General features: G+C 45.8%; 1 protein-coding gene across 3 annotated transcripts in view; it reads left to right on the top strand.

The window, feature by feature from the left end:
- The window catches only part of PLCE1 (phospholipase C epsilon 1), a 1,554,148-nt gene that overhangs the window by 1,056,345 nt on the left and 474,512 nt on the right, over window positions 1–23,291 (top strand). For all 3 annotated transcript variants that reach the window (XM_078643386.1, XM_078643388.1, XM_078643387.1), the window contains exons 12-16: window positions 4,985–5,107; window positions 5,201–5,337; window positions 11,336–11,574; window positions 20,900–20,961; window positions 21,050–21,215. In XM_078643386.1, coding sequence (XP_078499512.1) covers window positions 4,985–5,107; window positions 5,201–5,337; window positions 11,336–11,574; window positions 20,900–20,961; window positions 21,050–21,215 — 727 coding nt within the window. The remainder of the gene's footprint in view (window positions 1–4,984; window positions 5,108–5,200; window positions 5,338–11,335; window positions 11,575–20,899; window positions 20,962–21,049; window positions 21,216–23,291) is intronic.

The following is a 23,291-nucleotide window of genomic DNA, read 5'->3' as shown; positions in this document are numbered from 1 at the left end:
CGCGTTAGCTACCCTTAGGCGTCCTAGCGCTGCAGACATCACGCCTATAACAAAAACAGTTCAGCAACTATTCTGGTTTGTTAAAAAGCAAGGTCTCTAAAAGTTTACGAAAGGTAAGTAACTTGGGCTCTGATCTGAGTTGGAGGGGGAGGGAGTTCCAAAGCCTGGCCGAGTTATAGGAGAATGAGCGGCCTTCATACCTGGCTCTTTTGAACCTAGGATTCACGGCTAGGAAAGAAGATCTTGAGCTGAGTTGTCTGGTCGGCTGATAGGCGGTTATCAGCGATTGGTTGATGATAGCGCCAGTTCCTCAGAACGCTCGATGAGCAGTACATAGTGCTTTGAATTCAACCCTTTACTTCACAGGGAGCCAGTGAAGGTCCTTCAGTCTATGTTTTACTGGGAGTCGGCGAGGGATCTGGAGAAGGGTTTTGGCGGCATAATTCTGAATGATCTGTAGCTTGTTTAGGGTCATCATGGGGGCACCTAAATATAAGGCGTTCCCAAAGTCCAAGCGGGGTAAGATTAGACCTTCGATCATGATCTGTCTTGCATGAAAAGGTAGCAGAGGGAGGATTTTACGCAGGAGTCTTAGTAGGCCAAAGCAAGTGGCTGAGAATTTGGCTGCGTGATAGTTGAAATTGATATCTAGCCAGATGTCCAGGCTTTGGATGGTGTATTTGGGCTCTGGGGCAGGTCCCAGGGACTGAGGCCATAGTGAGTTAATGGTGGTGTTAGAGGGGTTACCAAAGAGCATAAGCTCTGTTTTATTGCCGTTCATTTTAAGACAGGAGGATGTCATCCAGTCGGCGACTGCTTCCAGGCAGTTCCTCAGACAGTTGGGTGCGGCTTGCAGGGAGTTGAGAGCCACCACCAGCTGAGTGTCATCCGCATAAGTGACAATTTTCACTTCAAAAGGGCGTACGACACCGGCTAGTGCGCTCATGTGTAGGTTAAATAAAGTTGGGCTCAGGGAGGAGCCCTTCGGCACACCGCAGCCAAGGGGCTTGCTGGGGGAGGTGTAATCACCTTCGAAGACTTGGAAGGAGCAATTGGAGAGGAACGACCTAAGCCAGGCGATTGCCATCCCCGCGATTCCCTTTCTGCTAAGCCGATGTAGTAGGATGTTGTGGCTCACAGTGTCGAAGGCGGCACATAAATCGAGGAGGATAATGGCTGCAGAGCCTCCCTGATCTAGGATCCTCCTGGCCTCTTGCGTCACTACGCCCAGAACGGTTTCAGTTCCATGAAGGGGGCGAAACCCCGTCTGGGTGGAGTCCAACAGATGGTTAGTTTCAAGGAACTCTGTTAACACTGTTTTAGCATGTTTCTCCAGAATTTTACTTAGCCAGGGCAGCAGGGAAATGGGTCGATAGTTGGTGGGGTTATTTTGGTCCATATTAGGTTTCTTAAGGAGGGCTCTGACCATGGCTCGTTTCCATGGAAGTAGGACAATGCCAGTGGATAAAGAAGCATTGAGAAGTTCCAAAATTATGGGTAAAACATGGCTGGTAGCTGGGAGTAAGGTGCTTGGGGGTGCAGGGTCATTAGGAGATCCAGATTTTACCTGGTGCATAATGGATTCAAGAATGATAGGATCTAACGGAGGGAAATGGTCAAGTGTGACTAAGTGTTGAGGCTCTGGATCGGAGCGTGTCTGAGGCGGGGTCACGGGATGGGGGAAAGAAGTATAGATTGTTTCGATTTTGTGGAGGAAAAATTCTGCTAAGTTATTACAGCGGGTTTGAGCACTCACGGGATCTCGGGGGTTTTCAAGGAGTTCAATAAGAGTTTTTGCTATGCGGTATATTTCCTTAGGTTTTGAGGCTGCCTCATTGATTTTCTCCTCGATAAAAGATGATTGTGCTTGTTTAATTTTGTCCTTGTAGTTTTTAATTGCTACTCGAAGGAGAGTAGTCAAGTCGCCATCTCCGTTCAATCTTTTTACATGTGCGCTTTAATTCCTGTAGCTCCGGGGAGTACCAAGGAGCGGTCGCATTGTTGCGTTTGGGTTCAATAAGTTTGATGGGGAGTACTGAGTCAAGCGAGTCAGAGATCCATTTTAAGGTCTCGCACATGGCGACGCAGTCGCCAGCGAGACCTATTGTTACCGCCTTGCCTGCCAAGTGATACAGACCGGGGCACACGCCGATTGGGGTCTGTGTACGCGCCTGTGAACACACGCATGTGCACATCTCCCTTCCGTCATCGCAGGCTCCACTTTCGTTTTTGTAATGCGCAGCACGCTCTGTCTTGTTTCATCACCGAGCCTTACTTGTTACACCTGATCTCCCCTCTTTCTGGGCCTCGTAGTTACCCTCCTTTTTGGCCGAGCTCCCCTCCTTCTCCGCCCCTAATCTCCTCCATTCTGTGCCCCTCCTTCACTTTGCCCCTGATCTATCTTTATTTTCTTTGCCCCGGCTCTACCCGCCTTCTTTGGCAGAGCTTCATTCTTGGCTCCTGGTCACTCCCCAATTTACTCTCCCCTAGCTCGCGCCTGCATTGCTCCTCAGTACCCTCTCCTCCTCCCCTCAAGATTTCCCCCTGAGCGCTCTCCCCCTTTGATCTCTCACGAATCCCAGTCGATTAATGACAGTGAAATGCCCAGTCTCCCCATCCCATGCCGTGGGCCCCGCACTCACCAGGCTGCAGTCAGGGCCCCCCTGGGGCACCCTGGGCTGGCTGCATGGCCCCCTTCCAGCTGCTCCTACTCTGGCCGCGCTCAGCTCCTTCTGCAGTTCCAGGGGCCGGAGACACGTCACCACCAATGTGCACGCCTACCGTGGGGCGGGAGCGGCCGTCTGAGGGCCACGCCCCTCGCGTTGAAGCCCCGCCTACAACCGAAGCTCTGAAAGCTACAGCAACCTGTGTGTCGCCCAACAGAGCTCACAGATCAGAGGTTGTCACAGGAAGCACAAAACTCATACCCACGTCATAAACTAACCAGCGCTCTTGAGTTTCCCAGATCCATGCATGATCAGCGAATCCGGTCAAGATTTTTTCTTTCCATTCAGGGATTTTGTAGTCTTGTTGCTATAATGGCATCACTAACTGTATTGAACAAGCATTTGCAATGCAATAGGTCTCACATTTACGCAAGTTTGAGATTTTGGCATTGTAAATGACAATGCTTTTTATTTATGATTTGGGTTTTAAAACATAAAAAAAGGCAGTCATTTACAATGCCAAAAGTTTAAACTGCGTAAATGTGAGACCTAATGCATTGGAAATGCTTGTTTATAATTCTCGTTGACCAGTGGGGTGTGAGTCTTGAGTGAGCCAAGATAGTTGGATAAGGAAGTGGTCCGTCCAAGGAAGGGGGGAAGGGATGCCAACTCGAACATCTGAGCTATTGCTAAAGAAAGGGTCCAGGAGATGACCTTTAATATGGGTTGGTTTGGAGACTAACTGTTTGAGCTGAAGAGCAGAGAGGCTCATAGTTAGTTCTGAAGCGGTGAAGTCTGTGGGGTCATCAAAATGGAAATTAAAATCCCCTAAAAGGGTAAAATTAGATGGGCTGTATGCCAGACTGGCAATAATAGGTGGGAGGGTAATAGGGAATTGTCCCGGGGCGCCGGGTGGGCGGTATAAGAGCACTCCCGTAAAGGTGCAGGTGGGGGAGAAGTCTATAGTGAAGGGGAGACTTTTACAGTCTGGTATGTCAATGGAGGTGCTGCGACACCCATAACATTCTTTATAGATGACTGCTAGACCTCCCCCTTCCGCTTCTGCGGTCAGCACGCAATATTTGGTAGCCTTGGGGGAGGGCCTGAATGAGGTCAGGTGTTGATTCTGCTTGCAGCCAAGTTTCTGTCAGGAACAGAGAGTCAGGATGTAGCTCTTCTAGTAGAATGGAAATTTCCAAGGAGTGTCTGGGGAGGGACCTACAGTTTAAAAGGTACATGCTGTGCTGCACCTTTATTGGTAGGGGGGTAGGAAGGAATTGAAACCCACATTGTGGGCAGGTGGTATGTTGGACTGCTGGTTCCCATAAAGAGTGGCATGAGGCTGGGGTTTCCCCCCTCAGATTGCATTGGGAGTTAGGGCTGTAGGTTATGGGTTGGGACGGTAAACGGGCAGGGGTTGTGGCCCCTAGCCCCGGACGGACGCAGACGGGCTTGCCTTTGGCGCGCGTCTGCTGTGCGTGGAGAACATCCTCTGGTTTTATAGGCGTTAACGGTGTAGTCATCCAATGGCGTTGCGCCCTCCTCCCCTCTAACCCGGTAGTGATCGGTAATTCCGCTCCTCCCTCCACAACAATCGGGAGAATCCTGTGGTGGACCGGGAAGCCGGGTGTCAGCGGGTGCAGGAGTGCGGGTAAGTGCGGGGTTTCCCTTTCTTTCACAACCAAATTCTAAAATAAATCAACTCATAATTTTTAAAAGTACCAGGAGGTGCGGAGAACTTGTTCTGGCTCAGCGCGCGTCTCCTGCGCGAGTGAAAAGCTTCTGCTTTTATAAGGCATCCAATGGTGTTGCGCCCTCCTCCCCTCTAACCCGGTAGTGATCGGTAATTCCGCTCCTCCCTCCACAACAATTGGGAGAATCCCGTGGTGGACCGGGGAGGCGCGGGAAGCCGGGTGTCAGCGGGTGCAGGAGTGCGGGTAAGTACGGGGTTTCCTTTTCTTTCACAACCAAATTCTGAAAAGCAGCAGTGCTCGCTAAATCAACACACAATTTTTAAAAGTACCAGGAGGTGCAGAGAACTTGTTCTGGCTCAGCGCACGTCCTTTTGAACATTATATGATCCTCAGATAATGTCATAAATCAAATTTTTCTGTTAATGCTTATGAGAATAATGAACATCCACCAAAGAATAAATTGAACAAAACAATTGAGTTTTTATCATAACCTTAATAGGTTGACAAGGTAATAGTACTATTAACTGATGATATACCTAATGCCCTGTTTCTGGAATATGCCGTCGTTGCAAGATCTTCAATACATAGTAACATCTTTTTTTTTTTTTTTTTTTTTGGTCTTAGCACCTGGAGCAGCTCTAGTTGGCATGGCCGAGTTAAAGGAGGGATGAAGGGCTTCCAGTCATTCATGGTTTCTGATAGCAATATGAATTTTGTTGAATTTGTGGAACTTTTTAAATCTTTCAGGTAAAATCTAACAAAGATATTTTTACTTAATGCGTGTATGTTGGTGTTGCATTTCTGAAATCAGACACATGAACTTGTCTTTTTGTGTCACAGTGTACGAAGCCGCAAGGACATAAAAGAACTTTTTGATGTTTATGCTGTGGCTTCTCATCGGAGTGGCTCCGAGTCAATTCCACTTTATATGAATCTTTCAATTGATGAGAAGATTAATGGACTCCAACCTGATTTGGGTTTGTTATTTGTTTTTTTAAATTGTGAAGTGGTGTTAAATGAAGTAGAATTCAATTTTTTTTTGAGTATAGACTTTTTTAGGCTTGAATCTAATGGCACGGTAATGTCACACATTTAATACACTACAGTTTTTGCATAAGTCTATTTCTGAATTCACAAACACATCATTAATGTAATGGTCTCTAGAAGTTACCAAAATGCCAATGGGCTCCTTATTGTGCCGGACTATACTTCCTAAAATCAAGCAATACTTATATTCATTAAAATTATTAAACATGGAATCAGCTAAATTTCCAGGAAATCCTTTAATGTATATAGTTCTAACTTGACTATTCAGATAATGCCTATTAAATAATGGAGAGCAATATCTTCCTTTACAAAGATGGGCTGGCCATGTACTTAGACACCACCTTAAGTCCTCAGGATGACAGTAGAATCCATGACTACTTTTTAGAAGAATCTTCCGATCTAGGAAGCCAGCAAAGTTAAGTTGTCTAAATTTGTTAAGTAGAAAAGCCCTTCAAGTCTAGTAATTGACCCAAACCCACAAAGCTGGGCTTCGATGTCTGATTTAGGATTTAGTGGGCCAACCTCTGGGTCAGAAGAGGCTCTGTCTCTACAAGGCCAGAGCAGGCTGACACACTGTATTTAATGTCTACCTACCCTCATGTTGGAAGCAAATTTTAGCTGCAAATGCTCCCTCCGACATTTCATGGCAGGGCACTTTATCTAAAAACATAATGGTGAGTTGGCCACCATATCATGGACTTTGTCTGGCTTTTTCTTTTCAATTTTACACCACCCCAAAAAATGTGAGGTTTATTTTTGTATCAACTGCTGAACTTTCTGATGCTCAAGGGGAATTCGGGAAAGCATAAGATGGGCAGAATGGGACTTCTGATTAATAACGCATTTCCAATTACCACCCAGCTGTAAATAACCCCTAGTCCATATTCAAAATATTGAAGTAGCAAACCTAGCAACACAGTCTCTTTTTTGGATGATTCATTATCTTAGTTTCAAAATCTCAAAAGAGAAACATTATCTCTGATAGCTCAACTTCCATTTAGACTTGTGAGCCACTCCCTAATTGTAAACAATAAAAAAACATGCATTGCAGTCGCTGAACAGTATGAACTAGATAAACTCTGGAATCTCGCAAACCAACATAATTAAACTTGAAGATATTTTTCACAGCAAAGTAAGGGAACCTAGCAATCAAGGCGTATGTTAAACGGTGTAAGGTAGTTGTGAGACCTGATTCTTTCAAGGTATTCAGAAGTTATTGAGCTCCAGTTATAAAAATGTGATTCTTTTTCAATTGCTGTCCTCAGAGCCGCAGGACTGTTGAACCTCACACCAGATGACCAAGGAAATATCCGTTATATTTGAGGAACTCAGAATAGTGAGACAAATACTTATTTGGCTTACTCAAAGAGGTAGTGTACACTACTAAGATACTTTTATGTCCGTTAAAAACTGAATGTTCAGTACTGTACTTTATACATGAAAAGTGCTTTAAAATATATAAGCAAAAGAGACGACACATTAAACAATTACTAGGAAAGAAAATCTGAAATCTCTAGCTCTTAATAACCAGAGAGATGACTCAAAACATTAGTACACCATTTACACACTAGGTGCTACAGTCAGAGTTTAGCTTGGGGCAGGTAACATGTACAAAGTCCTTCTCCAGGATTGTGTACCTCCAACCAGTAGCAGAACTATCAGACCTGTAAAATATACACTTCACAGTACAATGCTGTGATTGTGGTTTCAGGAGCTGATGCTGGTGTGTTAATGGGTTTTGATGCACTTGCGACAAAACCCTCTGGATCTAACAAGCACCTCCACAGTAACAAAGTTACCACCCATGCTTGGGATGAAGAATGGTCTCTTTTGAGGTGCAGAGACATTGTCACGTTCCTGGAGGAGGGGCATAGTGACAGTCCACCTAACCACAGGCTGTTCAGTCGGGGAAACAGCTGGTGATGGTGCCATTACTCCAGAATGCCTACTGGGTTGGCACAAATGGTTTAAGTTATGTAACTCAGAACCCATCAGTTCTGGATAAGACATTCCGGTGGCGAGGGGTGTTCACAGTGGGGCAGGGCACCAGCCATCAAGAGGGGGGATGAACAACGCTGCGGACATTGTACCAAGTGGGATGTGACCAGTGTTTCAAATGCTAATACCTCAGGAATTGCTTGTTGTAAAAAGATGCCTTAAATTGTTCAAGAGCGGGAGCCACCTTGTCCAACTACCTCTTCGAAACACCAGGCCAGGTGGGGAAGTCGAGGTAATCCGCTAAACATTAGGAGGGACTTGGAGTCCTCCTAATGTTTAGTCCTAACACAGGTTCCCTTCTAAATGCTGGCTCCGTGGTCTGGCACGCAACTGAACAACCACTAAACAATCCATCTGCCGTTGTGAAGCCCAATGCACTCCATTATGCATCCAGTCAGAAGCATTTATAAGCATTAGAGGCAACCTCAACACCATCCCCATATATAGATACACCTTCCATACATTTCACATGTATAATGGAGTTAGAGAACCCCAGTTAGGGGAGAGTGAAAAGATATTTTAAACAAAGGATGCCTGTAGGCATCTCCCCTAGAAAAGCATGTGTTAGAAGGGCTGTGTCTTAACTGGAAACATCATGCGACCACTGTCCGTCAGTCACTCAAATCTTGGGTAAAGAGGGCAGTAGCCACTCTCTGAAAGAGTTTCTCAGTTTGCTTGCATGTGTAAGCTCTTTGGTGAGTAGGGTGGATTTGGCTCAGAAGGGAAGCGTCATATGCCAGCTAAGCTTTCCAGACCCATTTAAGGAGATTTCTGACCCAGGAGCAGTTCTCACTAACTATAAAAGACCAGAACCTACCTTTATAAACTGGTCAGCATTATATGTTGTGTAAAATACATATGGGAGAAATACCATAAAATAATCAAGAGACCAAAACGTATTAACACAAATTAAAAGTAAAACAATGCATAGACATAATAAAGTTTTCTTGGCGATCAAAGAAGATTAAAATCTCCAAGGCTTTGGTCAACAGCTTTAAAGCATCCCCAAATCAAGCTGTATACCTGTGGCCACACAGTTACGAAGTATGGCACTTTATATTTTTCATAAGCTTTGCATGCATCTGTCCCTTAGGGCAGAGTTTCTTGTCTCATAAAGTATGTGATTATCATCCCCTTTATGAAGAGTCTATCTGCTGATCGTAAGGAGGTAAAAGTCATTTACTGCACATCTCAACACTGTCACTGCAGCAGTCCTAGAAAAGGAATGAACAAGACAATAAACGTGCGGAACAATATTATCTACTATATCACTACAACTCAGACTTCAGATCTACTTTAAGGAACAGGGACAGCCTGGCACAGATTAGAGATGAGCAGTTATATTGGGTCCCACACCCAATGAGTAACAGTACTGGCAATGTGAGTAGCATACACTAATTGAACTGCATCTGCCATAATGCCTCTGATGACTAGTGCAGTTGCCTTTGGAATACTTCTGCAGAATGTTTAGTGTGTGAATCACACCTGTGAAATGTTGAGAATGAGGGTGGTCAAATGGTTGTCTGAGCAAATGGAACTCACTGAAGCTTTGTTTTATATTTAATGAGAGATGCTTAAAATATCTTGGAAGTGCTGCTGAATTAAAGGAAACTGTATTCTGATGAGCAGCAACAACCATGAAACATGTGTCGAGATTTCCAATACTGGCCGAGCAAGTGCTAGACTACTTATACATCTGAAATATGAGTAAAAGGAACTTCTATAATTAATTGGGAGGCCTATTGCAACATGTTGTGTGCAATTACACTTGTGAAATACACTTGTGAAACGTACTCCCTAGGTGACAAAGTGAGTAGCTAGGAATCACATAGACAGCCTGGGAGTGGATCTAAGTGAGCCAACAAATCAGAATAGGGGTATCCAAATTCTTCAAGAAAACTGTAATCTATAGCACACAGTTGGAAGCCCTGGTTTTTGTTTTGGTATGTTAAATTTGATTTCTGTACCAATCTAGCACGTGTAGGGTTTCTTGGTGGTATAAGGAAGTCAAGGCAGAACCAATTCAAACTTATATTAGACTGCTAAATAGTACGAAATAAACAAGGTCTTCACAATTTCAGGAAGGTCGGCCAGTGACAGATCCAAAAAATAGGGAAGCAGCAGAGAAGGCATGACCATCCATTCTTTATCTAGGGTAGCAGAGAATCTGTGGCAGCATTAGAACACTGGAATATAGATACAACATATGGCTTAAAAATGGACACCATGACGTACATGATTCTACATCTTTAAGGTGGTCCCGACTGACTGAGAAGCCATTGAATAAAACTGAAAGGACGAATGGCATGGCAATATTTAAGAGTCGAAAAGCAGGTCTTATCTGCTCCTTTTCTATTTGTAAATTGAGACCACAACATACATAAATGAACTTAATCATCTGTAATTTTAGATGCACACTGAAAGGCCAAGATCCTTCTTCTCTACAGAGGAAGCTAAAAAACTAGGCTATTGTAACAAATTGCTTCAATCACATTTATTCCTAGAAAGAGGGATTGTTCCTGTTCTTTAGTGGCTTGAACCCAGACATCTTGGTTCTAGGTGTCAAAGAGGACAGGATTGTGTCATTCATTTCGCCTCTCACAAAATGAAATATCTAGGGCACTTTTTTGATTTAGATGTTATACTTACATTTTTGATTTCTCTCAACTACATCTAAAATACAGTGGATCAGATCCCTAAGCTTTTTATGACCTGACTGCTTCAGTGCATTGTGTGTAGGCGTTCCAAACAACTCAGCGGGCACTAAACCAAGTACCCAAGGTGTGCCCTCACTGGACAAGTAAGACTCTGCTATGCCTGTTTTAACCCCACTTCTTTAGCTCCAGGTATGTAAAATTTTAATACTTGTCTGTGAGCGCAGTGCTTTTTAGAGCATTGTCCCAAATACGCCCTCATCAATAATATTAGGACAAACAACATTCTATAAATCTGAATAGAAAAGTTACCACAGGGTGAAAGATTGCCACCCCATCCCCTAGCCAAACTTTAATATTCTGTCTCAAAACTTGAAGGCTTTCAGCTGCATTCCACAAAGATGAGTTTCACTGCGCCCAAAATCCTAATTTTAAATAAATTATATTCTCCAGCCATAACCACCTCGACCTTAAAATACACAAGCCCTGCTGTCCTCACAAACCCATTCATAAAGGCCGTCTAGAGGGAATTGCAACTGAGCAGGCTCCCATATGTAGCGTACTTCACGTGGTGGATAACTCCGTTGGGTAAAAAATGTTTTAACTCCTTAAACGTGAAAGAGCTAACCCAAGTCTAACCGACTGGTTGTTGGGACAGCCTAAGTATTCCAGTGGTTCAATGCAGTTGAGGATGAGGAAAGTCGATCTTCGCTCTTAGGCCTGGCTCTATCCGTGCATTTTCACTAAGAACGTTGAGCGACCTAAGGCCTACATCTTTCACTTGAGCCATTGAGGAAGTAGGGAGACTGACATTGTCCCAATTAGTCTATTCATTATCTAAATTACATTATATACTTATCTGAGCTTACATAAGCCAAACAGCAGCTTCTATTGGCACTCTGCAAGCACGTTGTGGCGCACGTTTCCCAAACAGAATCCACATTTTTCTGCCAGTGTGTTTTAACATTATGGTGCCAGTGAGGAAATAGACGCTATGTCACTCAATTGTCTTAAGTAAACAAAATGACATACAAAAGCTTATTAAACCACAGGCTCTTAATCTCAGCCATCAGAATGACTGGTTCTCTGCTCCTTCTTTACCAATGTGTGTCAAAAGTTATGTCATTTTATTGTGAAGACTTTAAAAAGTCATATGGATTTATTCATTCTTTTGAAACAGTTTCTAATTTCAGCCTTTACAGAGATTGAAGAATTGACTTTGTTCCGTAGCCTTTGCCACAAATGATAGAATAATTTATAAAAAACTGTTTTTTAGATCTGCTGACCAGGAATATATCGGATTTGGGTTTGTTTATTCGGAGTCAACAGCAGCTGACAGACAACCAAAGACAGATATCCGATGCCATTGCTGCTGCTAGTATTGTAACCAATGGTACTGGAGTGGAAAGCACGTCCCTTGGCATATTTGGAATAGGAATCCAGCAGCTCAATGATTTTTTAATGAATTGCCAAGGAGAACACTACACCTATGATGAAGTTCTAAGTATTATCCAGGTATGTATAACATCCTACCCCATTCTGATTTCCTTTTTTTTTTTTAAATTAGTCCATGCATTTTATGGTGAAGCACAGTCCAGATTTCTCAATCTGAATTTCGACCAGTGGCCTAGGAAAAAATTAAGGATTGTAGACCTGTGTCAACATAAACACATTCCAGACTCACTTAAAGACATATCTGAAAGAAACAGGTTAGTGTTAGATTCCTTACCTTAGAATATCCCCAGGCGTCAGGCTGGATCCGGACAGCTTTCGTCATCAGTACCCTTGCGCGACGGTAGGCGTCGTCTGCGGCTCCGCATCCGTCGTCGACGTCGTGATCGCGGGATGACGTCGTCGGAGTACTTAGACGCCGCCCTCGCGCGCTGACATCAGTTTTTCCTTATTCCGCGCCAGCTAGCGCAGATCCGGGTAGAGCAGTACTCTTAGTCATTTTTTGACTAACTTTTTGATCTATTTTGGATCTCTTTTTCTAGTCGACTTCGAGTCCTGGTGCCGTAGGGATGCCTGGCTTCAAGTCGTGCGACGCCTGTCACCGCCTGATGTCGGTGACCGATTAAAAACAAAATTGGTTCTGTCGGGTGAACGCTGACATTGCTTTGAAAGAAGGCTGGAAAGCTCAAAACCTACAAATAAAAAACCTCTCTCTGAGAAAAACGTATTTTATATGTTAAAAAACAGGGAACACAAAACACGGCAATTACTTCATTCCGTTTTCGGTTCAGCATTTAAACCATATTATTTGTGACTGTTGTGAACATAGTGATTAGTGCAAAGCATATAGTGACACTTATATACAAATATATACAAATGGGAGGGGGGAAGGGGTAATGTCTTTTGTTGGGGGGCCAGTATTCAAAAATTAGAATTCCAAGGAAGCAGATGGTTATTGTCCAAGTTCCTGGTGGTATCTTGGCCAAATAAGGGCATCGACGTTACAGCTCAGATGGCGCTCTGACTCTGCCTGAACCGCCAGCATAACTATCCCAGATTGCAGAACCGAGGGTCGACTGACAAGCTTCCTTTGTGAATCCAAACTCACCCGTCCTACCCCCTGTCTTGATAGAGACCCGCCGCGACCACCAATTGGGGCGCTTTAGGGTCGAAACGTCGACGCTCTTATTTGGCCAAGATACCACCAGGAACTTGGACAATAACCATCTGCTTCCTTGGAATTCTAATTTTTGAATACTGGCCCCCCAACAAAAGACATTACCCCTTCCCCCCTCCCATTTGTATATATTTGTATATAAGTGTCACTATATGCTTTGCACTAATCACTATGTTCACAACAGTCACAAATAATATGTTTTAAATGCTGAACCGAAAACGGAATGAAGTAATTGCCGTGTTTTGTGTTCCCTGTTTTTTAACATATAAAATACATTTTTCTCAGAGAGAGGTTTTTTGTTTGTATGTTTTGAGCTTTCCAGCCTTCTTTCAAAGCAATGTTAGCGCTCACCCGACAGAACCAATTTTGTTTTTAATCACGCATACCCAGGTTCTGAGGGACACAGGGTCACCCCTTTTTTGTTGAAATATGATGTCGGTGACCGACACCCACTGTCGGTGTCTCTACTGCCTCGGGGCCGACCACGATGACAAGTGGTGACCCGACTGCCGGGCCTTGACTTCGAAAGCTAGGCTGGAGCGGTCCCGCAAGCTACTCGAGATCCGGCAGTCGGCTCCGTCGAGTCATCGCCAGCACTCGTCGGGCTCCAAGTACTCCGGTAAGTCGAGGCGCTCCAAGAAAGAAGTCGAAGAGGCGACATCGCTCTTCTGACTCCCCTCACCGCTTGCGCGACGCAGCTGTGGGTTCGGGCTACACCGCCCGCGTGGCTCCGTCAGAGCTGCAGGCGCCGCCTCCAGGCCCATATCCTCCCATCCCTGGCCTGCAAGCGACACCGGAGGAGATTCGTGATTTCCTCATTGCCATAAGGACTCACTTCCCTCCGTTGAGGCCTGCCGGCACGCCTTCGGGCCCTGCAGACCCAACTTGGGGCCTAGGCAGGCCGGTGGCTCCGGCCCCGTAGGGTGCTTCGGCCCCGGCGCCGTCGTCGACTTGGGCCCCGACGCCGCCAGCCCCCGGGGGATCCGTATCTGGATCCCGGTCGACGCCAGTTGACCTTATGACCCCTCCGCTGGCACCGACCCCCATGGTGTCGCTCCCGGCGCCGTCCTCCTCCGACGACGCCCCAGTTTCAGCCCTGGTCCGGGAACGGCACAGAGCGACCCTAGCTTTCGCTCCATGCACCCCACCCCGAGAGCCTGGTGATCCAGGCTTCTACGTCCCAGACCGTATTCCCGACCGCTCCCCCGGATCGGGAATCCAAAAGGTTTGATCAGTTTGGAAAGAAACTGTTCTTCTCATTGAGCTTGGGGTTGCGGTCTATTAACACCGCTTGCCTTTTGGGCCGTTTTACCCGCTCTTTGTAGGACACGTTTGCGGACGTACTGCCCCAGTGCCCGGAGGAGGCCCGGGCCCGGTTCACCCAAGCCCTTGCGGAAGGGCGGGATGCGGCGCGTTATTCCATCAGGTGTGGACTGGATACCACAGACTCGCTGGGAAGGGCGATTTCCACGACTGTGGCAGTTCGCCGCCACGCCTGGCTGAGGTCAGCCAATTTCTCGAGCGATGTCCAGGCCCCGCTCATGGACATGCTCTTCGATGGCCGTCGCCTCTTTGGTGACAAAGCAGACAGTGCGCTTGAGGGTTTCAAGGGCTCCAGGGCTACGGCCAAGTCCTTGGGCCTGTCGGGCCAGTGCCAGCAAACTTCTGCTTTTCGCCCCATTCGTGGCCAAGGAAGGGGCACCCCCCCACACGTGTTGCCAGCCACAGGCCGCAGACCCAGCCTCAACGGCAAGGTCAGTCCACATCCGCTCCTGCAGCGTCTGCCTCAAAGCCTTCCTAGTCTGACCTTTCAGGCCCATTCGACGCCAGTGGGGGGCAGGGTCCGCCATCACCTCCTCCACTGACGCTCCATCACGTCGGACGGGTGGGTGCTGCAAATCGTCCGAAGGGACTATTCAATCCCCTTGGAGGCGACCCCTCCAGCCATGCCACCGCAATGCCACCGCATGTCGGGGGATCACTTGCAACTTCTGCAGGAGGAAGTTATGGCCCTCTTGCCCAAGGGGGCCATTGAGCGTGTTCCTGGGCGAGAAGTAGGACGTGGTTGCTACTCCCACTACTTTCTGGTACCCAAGAAGGGCAAAGAAGGCCTACGCCCTATCTTGGACCTCCGGAGCGTCAACGGCTTCCTCCGGAAGGAGAAGTTCAAGATGCTGACATTAGCTTAGGTCCTAGCTGCCCTAGACCCTGGAGAATGGATGGTAGCGTTGGACTTGCAGAACGCATATTTCCACATCCCCGTCCTGCCGGCGCACCGGCGCTACTTGCGGTTCACGGTAGGCCACGAGCACTTTCAGTTTACTGTGCTCCCCTTCGGCCTTACCAGCGACCCTCGGGTGTTCACGAAAGTGATGGCGGTGGTCGCAACTCATCTGCGCAGATCAGGGGTTCCAGTCTTCCCCTATTTCGACGACTTGTTGTTGAAGGAGGGCTCGCCCCAAGCAGTTGTTTCCCACCTCCCGACTACGGCCCACCTCCTGCACTCGCTGGGGTTCTCCATCAATGTGCCGAAGTCACACCTGTGCCCCTCTCAGAAGCTCCTTTTCATCGGAGCAGTTCTGGACTCAGCGCAGTTTCGGGTTTATCCCCCCGAACAGCGGGTTCGGGATATTCAGGCTCTGATTCCAATCTTTCAGCCTTTATCCCGAGTTTCGGTCAGGTTGACGCTGCGGCTCCTGGGGCTGATGGCCTCCTGCATCTTTCTGGTGCATCACACCAGGTGGCGGATGCGGGCTCTGCAGTGGGACCTGAAGTTTCAGTGGGCACAGCATCAGGGCAACCTGTCCGACCATGTCCTGATCTCGGAGGGCACTGCGAGTCAGTTGCAGTGGTGGCTCATGAACCGCGATTGGGTCAGTGGCAGATCCCTCTCCCTATCCCAACCGGAGCACGTAGTAGTGAAGGATTCGTCCCTCCTGGGATGGGGGGGCCACATGGGAGAGGCGGAGATCAGAGGCCTCTGGTCTCCGGTGGAGTCCCGGCTCCATATCAACCTTCTGGAGCTGCGGGCGATCTGACTTGCACTGAAGGCATTCCTTCCCTCTGTCCGGAGAAGTGTAGTGCAGGTGTTCACGGACAACACCACTGCCATGTGGTACTGCAACAAACAAGGCGGGGTGGGATCATGGACCCTTTGTCAGGAGGCTCTGCGCCTCTGGACATGGCTGGAACACCAGGGCGTCACCCTGGTGGTTCAACACCTGGCAGGTTCCCTGAAAGCCACAACAGACGAACTCTGCCGATGGTGCACAATGGATCACAAATGGCTCCTGAACTCGGACGTGGCGCAAGGTCTCTTTCGGCAGTGGGGAGAGCCTTGGTTAGATCTATTCGCCACCGAAGAGAACGCGCAATGTCATCAGTTCTGCGTGTTGGAATTTTCAAGGCGTCACTCGCTCGGCGCCACTTCTGCCCAGAGTGCTGAAGATCAGGCTAGACCGGGCCCAAGTCATCCTTGTAGCTCCGGACTGGGCACGAAGATACTGGTATCCCGAGCAACTCAGCATGTCAGTCGATCCCCCGATTTGTCTGCCTCTTCAGGAGGACCTTCTGTCGCAGCAGCAGGGGACGGTCCTCTACCCGAACCTGTCCAGTCTCCACCTACATGCGTGGAGATTGAGCCATTTGACTTGCCTCCTGAAGTCTGTGATGTGATTCTGGCAGCCAGGCGTCCCTCCACAAAATCGGTATACACCTGCAGGTGGAACACATTTGTGGCATGGTGCACAGCAAAGTGCTGTGGATCCACTCTCTGCTCCCCTTTCAGAGGTTCTCCTTTTTCTTCTTTCTCTTGCCCAGCAGGACTCCGCTCTGGGCACTGTCAAAGGCTACCTCTCGGCCATTTCAGAATCCTTAAGGCTTCCTGATCAGCCTTCTCTTTTCAAGTCCCCTGTTGTAAATAGATTCTTGAAAGGCATCACACACATGTTTCCTCTTCTTCCCTTTGTGATGCCTCAGTGGGACTTGAACCTTGTACTGACTTATCTGATGTGCGCTCCCTTTGAGCCACTTCATAACTGTCCTCTTCGTCTTCTGACTCTTAAAACTGCATTCCTGGTTGCCATCACCTCTGCCAGTAGAGTGAGTGAGCTCCAGGCTCTATCTTCTAAGCCTCCTTTCCTCTCTGTCCAGCCAGACAAAGTTGTCCTGAGGACTCGTCCTTCTTTCCTGCCCAAGGTAATCACAGCCTTTCATATCGGGCAGTCCATCACCTTGCCCTTTGTTGGTTACGTGGGCGCTAAGAAGGGACGGGCGGTGCACAAGTGGACCATCTCTCGGTGGGTCGTTTTGTTCATCAAGGTCTGATATTCCTTGGCGAAAAAGAAGCCTCCTGTGGGGCTGCTCGCCCATTCCACTCGGGCCATGGCGGTTACTACTGCCCTAGGTCGGGGAGTCCCCTTGCAGGACATCTGTCAGGCAGCTACGTGGGCCACGCTGCACACGTTTGCTAGGCACTACTGCCTGGACAGCCAAGTCCGGAGAGAGGCCTTTTTCGGCAGTTCTGTTCTCCAGGACTTTCTAGTGTGATCTTGGTTCGCAGACCCACCACCGGGGTTGGTATTGCTGGGGTATCTATTCTAAGGTAAGGAATCTAACACTAACCTGTTTCTTTCAGATGCACAAGTTACTTACCTTCGGTAACGATATATCTGTAAGAAACAGTAGTTAGTGTTCGATTCCTTAGTGCCCCACCCATCCTCCCCGTTCTGCGAACCGATATCTAGGGTTAAGGTTTCTCCCTTTGAGGGCCCTAGTTTCATGGCACCAGTGTCGGTTTCTTGCATGGCTCTGCGTTTCTGGCGTGGAAAGCTAGGTACAGAACTGACGTCAGCACGTGAGGACAACGTCTAAGTACTCCGATGTCATCCCAGCGATCCCGACGACGGATGCGGAGCCGCAGACGACGCCTACCGACGCGCAAGGGTACTGCTGACGAAAACTTTCCGGATCCAGCCTGACGCCTGGGGATATTCTAAGGTAAGGAATCTAACACTAACTACTGTTTCTTGGAGATATATCGTTACCGAAGGTCAGTAACTTTTGCGATGTGTTTATTTGCATGGGTTTCATGGGTCCTGTGACTTCCTGATTTACAAAACCATTCCTTCCCTTTTGAGATTATTGGGATGATCTGAGGCAAGTAAAATAATTTGACGTCATTAAAGAAGACCAAGGAGAAATCATTTTCTGTGCAAGAGGTGACTGTGAAAAAGCTGACCTGTGATTTGTCTCAGAGTGTGGTCTTGCAATACTACTTGGGTCTGAATCGTAATACCTCAATATCACCTTGCACAAACTGGTCTGAGATCAAGGGATAAGGGAGGAGCCTTCTGCTGTGTTGAAAATCAGTCTAGTTAAGTTCTTGAGTGGTTTCTTGGACAAAGCCAGTGCTAAATGTATGTCTCCTTAAGTGAAATATACCCAAGAAGATGTCTATATGAGATGTTGATATGGCCTCCAATTCCACATGATTGTCTTCCTCTGGAATGTTCATGTGCCTCATGCCACAGTTACCACTGAGCCCTCTTGGGCTCCTGGTGCTCACACTTGTGGCTCTAATTAAACTAAACACACAACCACTATATGTCGTTGAGTACCAATGTTGCCTACATAGGCTTGCCCAGTATTCTTGCAAGTGGGCTGGACTTAACTGAGGCACAGACAATGGGTTCTGTTGCCGTGGTTATTGTGTCTAAAACCAGTGAGTTAGCAATTTTAGGCCATGATTTAGCAAATGTTCCATTGAACTCTTGAGTCCAGACTTGCTCTGGTATCTGTACTGCAGTTCTCAATACTGTGGAAGAGATGGCAGATGTGTAGAGTCTTTAGTTTTCTCACTCATCCACGTCTGTCTCTCATTCTTGACCACCTCATCAAGTTTTGGACGTGGGATACTACAAGGAAACCTTTCCTGAAGATGCAGTTTGTGGCTTTTGGACCTAATGAGATCGTATTAAAATGGAATTTATTTGAATCTAATTGTTTCATTGTATCTCTGTCAGCTAAACAGATGCCAAGAAACCAGTTGCTCAAAGCAGATGGGACATTAGCTTGCGCTGTCGAAGGCAGCTACTACAGCATTTAATGGACAAAGTCTAGTAGTAATGTAAATTTGCTAACTTTGTCCCTTGCACAATTTACAAAGCATTACTGTATAGATTCTGACAATGTAGAATATGGTGGATTTGCCATTGCAGTCCTAGAAGCCTGTACTGTTCAAATCAGGGTTCACAACATCCACCGTCAGTAGTGCTGGAGGTCTGTTTTTTTTCTTAGCATCCAAGAGATCCACAAACTTACTCCTGTAGCATCAGTAAAAATGTCAACCAAACTAATAAATACAGACATTCTTTATTTGGAACTGTGTACAGCATGCAGTGTGCCATTGCTGTAGCCTCACAACACTTTTTGAAAGTCTGAGGGTTGCTTTTTCAAAATAGTTTCAATGTACCCTCACATCCTTCACTTGTCAGTAGTGTGAACAAGATCTTCACTGTTGAGTGGGTGCTTCACAGGTGATAACTTGTGAATTTGAAGGCTGAGGCAAGAGGGCAGTACCAACATTTTGTTTGGATGTTCTTGGTCTATATATCTGGACATGTACTTGGTATTGAAATATAGCATTTCTTATATTTCAGTAGCATTCCTACTCTTAGGAAATTGACATATGCCTTTCCTCCCATATTTCTGCAGTGACAGATGTGTTTCTTCCTTCTCAAAATTCCCTAATTCATTCTTCTATTTCTTTTACTTTCCTTGTTTGTTGACAATTTGTTTGAGGTTTCTTCAATGTATCCAAAATGCTGCTGCAAGGGCCCTATCCTACTAAGTCTGAGAAAAAAAAGCCAGCCATGTTTTCAATATGAGCTCATTCTGTTCGGTGGCTCAAATTAGTCAAATGATCCAGTTTAAAGCCTTAATTTAGCACACAAAGCGTTTTATCAATCTTGGACCCTCCTTTATTGAGGACACATTTCAACACATATCTGACAGTTTGCCTCTCTACTCGGGTCCTAAATCTCTCCATTTCTTTTTCTCCAGTAATTTGCCAGAAGATCTCTTGACACACCAAACTCTGAAATGTATTTTCTGTGAGTGTCAGGATTGAAGAAAACCTTTAGAGTTTAGGAAAGCCATAAACAAGCATTGATTTGTTAGTTAACTCCAATTTGTGTCACATTTGTACTATACTAGCTTTTCGAAGGCAAAGAAACCAATTTATGTGTACCTAATGTGTTATAAGTATGATATTGTGGTTGCTGATTGGAACATAAATCTCTGAGTGGAATAATACAGATACATACCTTTGAAGTCTTGATGTTAAGCCCTGTAATTTGTACACCTGGCCCAGAAACACTTAAGTGTTTCCAGACTCATATTTTGCAAAACAAATCACAATAATACAAATATGTATACATAGGCATTCATTGGTCTGTTCAAGTGTCATTCGCATTTTGTTTCCTCCCAACACAGCATGCAGCATGGGTATTGGATCATCCCACTTCAAGCACCGGTTCTCATTGTGAAAGATGGCACAAAAGTAGTCTTTTGTCCGGGCTGGTGGGCCAATCTATGCTTATATCTCTGCTTTCATTTCATGTGGGGTTTTTTCATTATTTTTGTGCTTGGTTGATTTTTTTCTTTTTTTTTTGCCAACAGAGGTACACCACCTTTAGTGAGCAGCATTAATACGTTTTTATTACTTTTTCATTTTAAACATCAACTCCATAAGTTTGTAGAAAACAATTAAAAAAAATGTTTTCAACAAGAATGCAGGCTTTGTATGGCCAGTCCTTTAGGCTTAGCTAGCACTTCATAAATCTTTAAAGTTACAGCACCGATGAGGGCAAGTTATATAGTTGTGTACTTTTATGTAATAAGGAACTTTATTAATTAGTACGAACAGTCCCCACCATCTAGTTTGCCAGCCAACGTCCTCGCCAGAAGCATCTTCTTATTTATTTTCATAATGTATGTTAATATAGTGATTCTTTCTTTTCGATATTTAATTCCTTTTTAACGTTCTACCTCCGTATATGAAATATCAATCTGATTAAAAATGTGAACATTGTTGATTGTTGTTCCCTTTCATTCTGTTGGTTTAGGTCAATGTTTTGTGATATTTTAATTATGATGTATGTTCAAGTTTTATTTCATTCATTCTGCTTATCTTCCTACTTTCCTCCACAGAAGTTTGAGCCAAGTGTTGTTATGCGTCAGCAGGGATTAATGTCCTTTGAAGGATTTGCCAGGTAAATCATGTTCTGTGTTTACGTTTCAACATTTAGTTTCCTCAGTCCTAATGATGTACATCACTAAATAAATATTCTGTTTGTTTAGGTATTTAATGGATAAGGACAATTTCGCCTCTAAAAATGATGAATCACAATTGAAGGACGAAGATATGCAGATGCCACTTTCCTATTATTTCATTGAATCTTCACACAATACTTATCTCACAGGACACCAACTTAAAGGAGAATCCTCTGTGGAGCTGTACAGTCAGGTATCACGTCAGCCATCATCTTTGTATTGGTTTTTAAAGACACATGGAGAAACATTTCATACCACACAATCCTCCCCTCCCACACCTACAACTACACCGTAAATGCGATCAATGGAAATAACACCACTTCCCCAGTGAAGCTCGGGAATTTTGTGGATGACAATCATGGACCTTTGCTTCACCGTGGTCATATTTTTTTACAGTTCTCACAGGTTCATCACCATTAGCTTCTAAGGAATAGAAAGTTTATCACTGGACTCATTGTGTACCATATTTTTCCATCTAAAAATGAAATCACATCTGTTTTTTCCATAGTGCCAAAATACTAGTTGTGTGTTACACTTCCTCTTCGGCCATCCCAGTTTGGATTGCTTGACACCAAAGTCAATAGGTAATCTCACTCCTACGAGGTCTGTCATCTTCGCTATCATTCTCATTCAGAAAGGGTTGTTTCCTAGACAAGACCACATTCTGTGGAATAAAGTTCTTCATCCCCCTTGTGTCTCCAGCACTAATTGTAAACCTTGAGGCAGTTAAGAGCAAGTAATATCTTTTACTATGGCTCCTTACACCCATTTTTTACTTAGCAGCTCTCATCCAGATCAATTTAAATAAAAAAAGGTTATTGAGTTTCTCTCTTTAGTTTCTTTTTCTCACCCTGCTTATTAGTGTACAGTTAAAAGTCACATAGGTACCCCTTTGCCAATCTATCCATTACTTTGTAAAACAGTTTCTATTTTCTTGTTGTTACCTTTAGCTGCACCGGATGATAGCTGACAATATGCAGTCTGTGTCCCTTTGACATCGCCAATTGGGATTTGCATTCTGTAAAGGATTTTATCACTCTCTCTGCAAATACTTAACTCCCAGGCACCTCCTTCCCTCTGAGGAAATAACGTGATGGCCCTTGCCAGAGTGAATTCAGCATTTCAAACAAGAGCGCCAATCTGCAGTGTTTGTGTATACCCCTTCCAGGTGCCAGCTGAACTACTTAGACAATTCACAATTATTTTTTTTTATTTGATTTGAAAAGTTTTATATAGCACTGGCTAGACCCGGAGGTATCAGAGCACTTTACATGAGGATCTGTGAGTTACAGGTTACATAGTTACATCAATTAAATCAAAGAATCACGGAGGGAGGAGGAGGGGGATGGAAGGAAACACAACGGGGAAACGAGGAAAAACAATGTCAGTTGACCAGCTGGGTAGGTGACGGCCGAGGGGGTGAAACCAGGGCCAGACTCCTCTATAGCTGCATGTAACAGCTCCACTGGGCATCGGCCAAGGTTGCTCATGCACCGAGGTAAGTACAAATAGTATTGGTATCCGCCCAGAGTTACAGGTTACATAGTTACATCAATTAAATCAATGAATCATGAAGGGAGGAGGAGGGGAGGGAAGGAAACACAACTGGGAAATGAGGAAAACAATGTCAGGTGACCGGCTGGGTAGGTGACGGCCGAGGGAGGGAAACCAGGGCCAGACTCCACTATAGCTGCATATGACAGCTCCACCCGGCATCAGCCAAGGTTGCTCATGCACCGAGGTAAGTACAAACAGTTTTAGTATCTGCCCATGGGACATCATCAAAGGTCCATCGAAAGTTCTATCAAAGTTCCACAAGGCATGGACCATGTTGATCCGGCTCCGAAGTGAGTACAATGTTCAAGGTTTTAGTCCAGGGGGGGCGTCGTCATAGATCAATTGGCAGCACCCATCCCGGATGTTATTGGGACCTAAGACTTACTGTAGGGTTGATATGCTCGATAGCAATGCTTCCAGGGGACAGGCCAGGACAGCCATCTTAAGGTCAGCCATATATAATGTGTAGACCCAGTGTTGTAGGGCATTCAGCTGTTGCCCCACGCAATTGTCTCGGTGTGAGTGAGGCTGTCGTAGGACTAAGTGTAAAAAACTGTCCTATTGCTATTCTTTTGCGCTGTGGGAATCCTGGTGTGAGCAACTAAATCTCGCTCCGGGCGCTGTTTTAGGGACAGGCACAGCCCTTGCCCGGCCCACCTTCGTGCAACTCTGCCATGATTTGCAGCCATTTTGGGGTCAGGCCTGGTGGGAA

This window comes from Lissotriton helveticus, chromosome 5_1 (genome assembly GCF_964261635.1).
Source record: "Lissotriton helveticus chromosome 5_1, aLisHel1.1, whole genome shotgun sequence".
NCBI lineage: Eukaryota > Metazoa > Chordata > Amphibia > Caudata > Salamandridae > Lissotriton > Lissotriton helveticus.
Note: the sequence above shows the minus strand (reverse complement) of the source record. Positions and strands in the feature narration are given on the sequence as shown.